The sequence below is a fragment of the Fundulus heteroclitus genome, chromosome 19 (genome assembly GCF_011125445.2).
Source record: "Fundulus heteroclitus isolate FHET01 chromosome 19, MU-UCD_Fhet_4.1, whole genome shotgun sequence".
Classification (NCBI taxonomy): domain Eukaryota; kingdom Metazoa; phylum Chordata; class Actinopteri; order Cyprinodontiformes; family Fundulidae; genus Fundulus; species Fundulus heteroclitus.
Window position 1 is genome coordinate 19,312,327 of NC_046379.1, and position 7,914 is coordinate 19,320,240.

The window sequence follows — 7,914 nt, forward strand, 5'->3', positions numbered from 1 at the left end:
GTCCACATACATCTCTTTACAAAGGGCTTGAAAAGAGCGAGTGGTCCATAAGAGTCAGGGAATAGAGTTGCAGTCCACAAAGAAATGCATTGCTCTCATCCTTATCACTCGGTCTGACCTTCCTGTGTACATCTGTGAAGGATTAGGTTGGTGGGTCTTCCCCAGCTATTTTTGACCCCACGCCCCACCCCCTATGTTTTGCTGGAAAACTGATACAGATGCATGTATCAGGTCTCAGCAGAGATTAGTTGTTCATCATCTTTGACGCTATGAATTTAAAGCTTGAGTGAGCCTTGCAATAGCTATTGTGCTTTATTGGTAAATTTTTTTCCCTCAATAGGCCAAGACATTATAAAGTGGAAAAAAAAGGGAAACATGGATTTAAACATTTTTAACAATATACATTTTAAAAGTGTAGCGAACATTTGTGTTCAGTCTTCCTATTCACAATAGTATGAAACCATTTTTTTTTTCCAGTTGCAGCTCTACCAGCTTTTGACTTGTAAAGCTTAAACTCTTTGCTCATACTTCATGTTAAAGGTTTACGAAAGATCATTCAGAATAGACAGAGACCATCTGTGAAATGCAATTTTAACATCCTGAAACAGATGATCATTTTAACCTATATTTGAACGTTGCCATTCTAACTGAAAACTATTGTAGTTGTGGTGGTGTGTTTTGGGCCGTTGTCCTGCCAGATGTTGAACCTCTTTACCATTCTACAGGTTTCTGCCACCTCTAACAGTTTTTCCCCCCCGGATTGCCCAGTATCTAACCCCCATCCGTCTTTCTGACCAGCTTCCCTGACTTTGCATATGAAAACCATCTCTTTAACATGATGCAGCTACCATGAAGGGGTGTGTGTGTTTAGGCAAATGTATGGTGTCCACTGTCACACATAAGGTTATGGTTTTGTATGTTAGTTGAAGGATTTATATTTCATCTGACCAGAGTGCCTTCTTAAAAATCCTTAATGTCCTATAGCTTGACTTATGACTTCTTATATAGCTTCCAGTGTTAAGTGTTTTTTTATTTATTTACCACTCCTTTTAACAAGGACAGATCTGCATAGTGCATGACTAGTTGATACCAAGTTATGAGACCCTGCAGCTCTTACAGATTTACCATCGGCCTCTTGGCTGCTTCTTTGATTAAACCTCTCTGTAAATTTAGATAGTTGATGGCGTCTCTGCAGTTTTAGAGGCGCTACATTTCGTTGGTCGTATCAACAAAAATTCCAATAAAATACAGTTATGTTTGTAGTTGTGCTTTGTCAAGCTGAAAAAATTGAAAAGGGATGAATACTTTTGCAAGGTGCTGTAAACATTACCATTTGTAATGTTCTACGTGACCGTGTTTTTATTCCTAGAGCTTGGTTTAGTTGATTAAATCAAACATGAACTGCAACCAAAGGAGGAGTGCTATGATTAGCAAGATAGCCAACATTTAAACTGCCTGTTCTACTCCTCCTTGTCTTTATTTTACCGTGGACGGATTAAGCATTCACTAAGCCACAGCTTTCAGTTTGTGAAGTGCTGCCAAGGATCTCCGAGCAAGCAGTGAGAGCTCCTGCAGCTTGGTTCAGTACCTGGCATCCGCAAAGCTGCTGCTGGCACTTATACCTTTCATCAGTCATCCGCAATAGCTTGTGTCTCCTACAACTTCCACAAGTGTGTCCTCACATGTCACAGCATCCAAATGGCCAGCTGTCTCTACTGTGTGACCACTATGTGACAGTAATTGATCACTTCATCACTCACATTGTCAGCTCGTGAATTGACATTTTTCCCAACAAGTAACACATTCGTATCTAGAGTAAAATGTAGCCTTGCAGTTTTTTGGCATTATGGAACTAAATCAGCGATGACGAAACCAGTTCAAACGCCTTCATGATTATTTGTTTGCCACGAGTGGCCTTAAATGGTGAAGAATGATTCAGTGCGGTATGCACATTCTCTCCAGAGATTACCACTAATATGAGCAGGTCTGTATTTATAGAAGAGCCCCACAGTAGATACCCCATAATCCTCCCTGACCCCTGTTTCAATCCCTGCCTCATCCCTGTGTCTGGACCAGCCAACCTCCGCAGTCCTTGACTTCAGCCTTACTCTCGTCCCATTTCAGCTGAGGCAGAGAGCCTTGAGGTCAGCACTGCGTTTTGGGAAGGAGAGGGAACCTTTTATCTACTTCTTCTCTTGCCTGATTAGAGTGAGAAGAAATCCAAGGACAATTGCTCATCTCGTGCAATATTTTCTATTTGTCTTCACTGTCTATTGCTCACCCTGCTGCTCTGTTTGACCCACAGATAAAGAAAGGCAAACCAAAAATGTCCTCCAGTGAGCGGTTCGACTGCCATTACTGCAAAGACTCTCTGCTGGGAAAGAAGTACATCATGAAAGAGGAGACGCAGTACTGCACAAAGTGTTATGAGAACCTATTTGCTAACTGCTGTGAAGCATGCTCTTTACCTATTGGCTGTAACTTTAAGGTAAGAAAGAACAGGGATTCCCTGAAAGAAATCCCTTAATGCTCCGAATGGCGCTGCAACATTAACATGAAACGTTTAATATGAATATATTTCCCTGAATGCATGACAGCTCGATAATCTTAAAGTATACTGTGTTGAATGCGTCTAGGACCTGTCCTATAAGGATCACCACTGGCATGAGCAGTGCTTCAAGTGTGCAAAGTGGCAAGCCGTTCCCTGGTAGAGAAGGCCTTTGCAGCCAAGGAGGATTTACTACTCTGCACTGAATGCTATGCACATGATTACTCATCCAAGTGCAGCACCTGCAAGAAAACCATCATGCCAGGTACAGGCAGCCTTGAGCATAGACCTGCAGGATGAAGTATACAGTATATAGCATTTAACAACATTTTACATTTAATATATTTGCATGAAGCATGTGTTTTAAGTAATTACTGAACTTGAAAGTTCAGTGCGGATCTTAGCAACACCTGTCAGTTGCAAACAAAACCATCCTAGCATAATGCCTATTAATAGCTATTCTGCAGTTGTTCCCACATCTACCGTTTCCAAGGGACTCAATGAGCTTTTAATCTCTGCTTTAATTATCCCATATCATGTTTATACAGGGATTTGACAAATGTTTCTGGAACTGAAATGCTCCAATGGCCAAACAAGACATTCTTTTTCTGACCTCACACTTTGAGCAAATGTTTCTCATTTACATAATTCATCCCCTCACTTAAAATGTTTAATATGCTCCAATAGGTATCAGTTATAGCTGTTATAGGAGTTGCCATTTTCAGGCAAAGTGTGGGGGGGGGGGGGGGGGGGGGGGCTCCAGAAGGACAGGGGACCACTGAGTCTCCAGGGCTGCCAGTGGCTCTTTGGACCTTCCACAATGATTCTCAATAACATAGGCTAAAAACGACTAACACTTTCAAATATTGGTAACAATTGTCGGTTTATGCTGTTTTTCACTTTTTTCATGTAATTGCATTGAATTTCCACAACAAAATGATGATAAAAGGGACATGATCCTAGGCTGTTAAATTTTTGGGTTTGTCTTTTGCCTGATTTCTTAATTTTGTCCTAGTCTTATTATGCAGCTGGTCTTGACAGTTTTCAGCCTTTTTATCTATTCTGGACTTGATGGCATTGTTGGAGAGCAGAACAGTCCCTTTATCCTCTGCTCGTGCACCACAGTTCAGTTCCACAATTTTCAGACAGGCGGGTTTGATAAGCTGTACTCCCAGGTTGGGAATCACTGATCTAAACTATCCCTCTAATTGTGATCCCCACATGGGTCCTAATGAGCTAGATGTCACTTACATGCACCAAGAAACTGCACTTAAAGACAGTAGACTTTTAATTGGCTACTGTCAAACAGCTTGAGTTAGGTTGTTGGTGTTTAGAGGATCTCTGGTGGGCAGTAGCTGCTCATTGTGTATCTAGGGCCAGAGTTAACACTTGGTTGTGTGTTTATGTAGGCTAATGTAGGCAGTTTTAACTTCAGGTTCAATGGTAACTTCCTGTAGACAAGCAGTGTGCTTTCATTTTAATGTTTAATTTCTAAAAGCAGAAATATAACTCTGATGAAAAAGCTGTTGTTTTAACAAAAAGTGTTTCCCATGTGAGGAAAACAATGAAAGAAAAAAGAACAATGATAACTGGCTTGCCTTTGCAAGCTTTAACTTTTATGTGTTTTCCTTTAACTCAGAATAAAACGAGAACAACTTGCCAAATTAGGGATGTCAGAACTCGCCTAACACTCCTGAGATTCGTATTCAAAATGGCTCACACATATTGATTAAAGGAAAAATTACCAGTAGAAACTGTTAGTTAATATTTCGGACAGGTTGTTTCTGACAAATCAGTGGCATTTGTATAAGCTTAAGTGTAAAATATTTATCTTTCTATTCAGAAGTCAGTTTTTCTGGGTTCCCAGTCTGAAATATGAGAATGTTCCCTGAAGTTGAAATTCCAACAATTAAAGTCAGAAGCCCTAAATTCAGCATTCGAGATGAAACATAGAGAAGTTTTCAGTGAAAAACAATTTATTAAGACTTTTAATGGTATGTATATATTCAGACCAGGGGCACACTCATAGTAAATGCAAGTACAGTGAAGAAAGGTCATATAACAAGGGACTGGAAACAGCAAGAAATATTGTTGTATTCCTATATATGTTCAATAGTTATTAGAATTTTTTTTATATACATTTCATTTTAAAGAGCATTTCCCCAATTGTCATTCAAATATTTTTTTTCTATATCTTTCCATCATGTAATTGCTGGCCCAAACAGAACAAACTGAAAGCTCATCTGGAACCTGGAGTTGGGTTTGATACCAGGAACAGCAGTACATCTAAAGCCATTTTTAATTCCTCGTCTGGATATTTTTGCATGCGATTTCCATTAATTTGTTTTACTTGGAAAACCTATTGTGGCCTGATCAGAACAAAAAATAGTCCAGCAATTATAAGAATTCTTTATGACATTTTATCTTAAAAACTATTAAAATCAACCTTATGATGTTACCTAATCCTTATAAAAAAATTATGCAGATGAATCTATAACCCCTAACCCTACATTGTATGGTGCCTGCTGACAAACTAGCACTATTTTAGGAAGTGTGTACTCTGTCACCGAGGCACCATATGCTGACTTAGCTGCTCTCGCCTTGTTTGCCAGGTTCCCGAAAAATGGAGTACAAGGGGAACAGCTGGCACGAGACTTGCTTCCTGTGTCACCGCTGCCAACAGCCAATAGGAACCAAGTCTTTCATCCCCAAAGACTCTAGCTACTTCTGCGTGCCCTGCTTTGAAAAGCAGTTTGCATACCAGTGCTGTGCTTGTAAGAAGGTAGGAACAAAACAGATGTATTTTTTAACATACTCACTACTTCAGTAAATACTATTGACTCTATAAATGACTGCAGCTCAATGTGGGAACGAATACCTATTTGATTCCCCTTTTCCTGCATGTGTTTATTTTATCTCCAGGCCATCACTACGGGGGGTGTGACCTACCAAGACAAGCCCTGGCATCGTGAGTGCTTCCTCTGCATCGGCTGCAGAAGGCAGCTATCAGGGCAGCGCTTCACCTCTAGGGAAAATTACCCCTACTGCCTAGAGTGCTTCAGCAACCTGTATGCCAAGAAGTGTGTGGGTTGCACCAAACCCATTTCCAGTGAGTCAGTCTTCATGTATTATCTTAGAATCAGGGCATTTTTGTGGTTCTTTAATTTTTTGCATACAGTACACTCCCTCAGGGGATAAATGTCGTAATAATCTGGGGCCGTAAAGTACGTGTTTGAACTGTTCTTCTTCAGGGCAGAGAGAGACATTATACCCAATGTCTTTCGAAAAGAAGAACATGTTCACACATGTCACATTTTTAAACATATTTCTAGTCCAGACAAAGTCAAACTGAAACTTCCTGACTATAATAAAAAAAAATACTAAAAACTAAATTCTATTCAGCAAGTTGCATAGAAAGCGCAGACTTTTTGATCTCAGGGTTAGGGTTAGGGTCCAAGAAAATTCAAATTTAAACCACGGTTAAGTGTTGGTGGTAGTGGGGAGGTAACATTAGTGAACATCCTTGCTTCAGATTGTTGATACTTGGATTCAACAGGGTGTTCCAGCAGAACAATGATTCCAAACACGCATCAGAACTGCTTTCCAATAGCCCCAACCTCAACATACTGAAATTTAATGAACACTGATTACAAATATTTATATATATATATATATATATATATATATATATATATATATATATATATATATATATATATATATATATATATACATATATATATATATATATATATATACATACATACATACATACATATATATATATATATATATATATATATATATATATACACAAGGAAACAACCCAATTTAAACTGATTAATTTCCAAAAAACGTTAATATTATGAACGGCCAAATATCCAGACCAAATAATGCCATAAGAAAGTTCTAATCGAATAACAAGTGTATGGTCAAGGTAGATCTGAGGGTGCATATAAATATTTTAGCCTGTATGTGTAGTTTTGACACTGTGTGAATTAGAAAACAAATCTCACAATTAATATGAAGCTGAGCATTCAATTTATTTATTTTTTTCTTCACTGGATTTGTCTGTCATATTGTCAGTCCACAATGAAAAAGGAAGGTCCAAGTTAATGATTAAAAGTCTCAAATTAATATGTGAATTAATGCCCAAGGTAAATGTATGCAAACTTTTCGCCCTGGGAGTCTCTGTCTTTGAAGTAAAATGCTTTATATTATTTTTTTTAAACAGATTCAAAGCACATGCAGACACATAAGTATCTTCTTTTTTTTTTGTGCAGGTCTGGCAGGTGCCAAATATATTTCATTTGAGGAGCGTCAGTGGCATAGTGAGTGTTTCACCTGTATGAGATGCTCTGTGTCACTGGTGGGACGCGGCTTCCTCACCCAGCGAGATGACTTATTATGCACCGACTGCGGCAGGGAGAAATGACCTTCGCAGGACAATTCTTGCCCACGATGCAAGAGCTTGCGTTCTCTTTTATCTGCGGATATTTCTTGTTAGTATACTTGGTGCATAAACCAGGACTTACCGTGGTCACGCAGTAACATCATGACCAGTGATTGGTGATTCAGCTGAAATTTCTCATCTTGCTTTAACTTTGTGTTCTTCTTTAAATGCATTCAATGTTCCTGTGACATTTGCCATTTACGTAAATGTAAAAAAAAAATTACATTTGTTTTCAGTAGTTGCCAATGTGCTTTATGCAACAACAAAAAAATCTATTAATTTTGACAAAAGTGAAATAGTGTTTGCTTTTCAGACTATAGCCCCAAAAAAGTGAGAAATAGGGCTGGTGCTGAGAATGACACTATCTGCAGAATTGTATGATGTTTGCATATTTTGCATGGAAATATTTTCGCAAGCAGAAAGTTTTGCATGATTTTGCTTAACAAATAGGAGGTTGCTTCACATTTCAATGGCAGACTTTATAGGTTTGATTTAAATGTGCACACTGACAAAAAAGGACAGGCATTGTGAATTAGCAACATTAAAGTGTTAAATATTTGACAATTGTTCCTATTCAGTTTAACTAATAAATAAGATGAGTTTGAACCTGTGCTAAAGTGTAATGGTTTTTCCTTGTTCAACAGCCAAAATGCTTGCTAAGATAATTACTGCGGCTAGAACAACAAGTCCATGTAAATCAAGCCAACTGAACAAAAAAGCTTCAATCCAGCCTTCTTTTTTGTTAAATGACCAAAATGTTTCTTTATAGATCTCCCAAAAAACATAATTAGATATCTGAGTCCATTTCAAAGCAAGGCGTCCGTTTATCCTTGTGATGCTTTTAGCATGATGGGGAATTCTTTTAGGTTAAAAAAATGTCTTGGATCACAGTTGGGGATGTAAAGAACATCTG

General features: G+C 38.4%; 1 protein-coding gene across 1 annotated transcript; it reads left to right on the top strand.

Moving 5' to 3' along the window:
• The first annotated feature begins 1,970 nt into the window (after nucleotides 1–1,970).
• fhl5 (four and a half LIM domains 5) lies at nucleotides 1,971–7,613 on the top strand. Its single transcript, XM_012881065.3, is given in 7 exon segments — nucleotides 1,971–2,208; nucleotides 2,306–2,488; nucleotides 2,637–2,678; nucleotides 2,681–2,813; nucleotides 5,161–5,330; nucleotides 5,471–5,657; nucleotides 6,832–7,613. Coding segments are annotated over 6 exon segments (846 nt in total). The 5' UTR covers nucleotides 1,971–2,208; nucleotides 2,306–2,326; the 3' UTR covers nucleotides 6,984–7,613.
• Nucleotides 7,614–7,914: the final 301 nt, after the last annotated feature.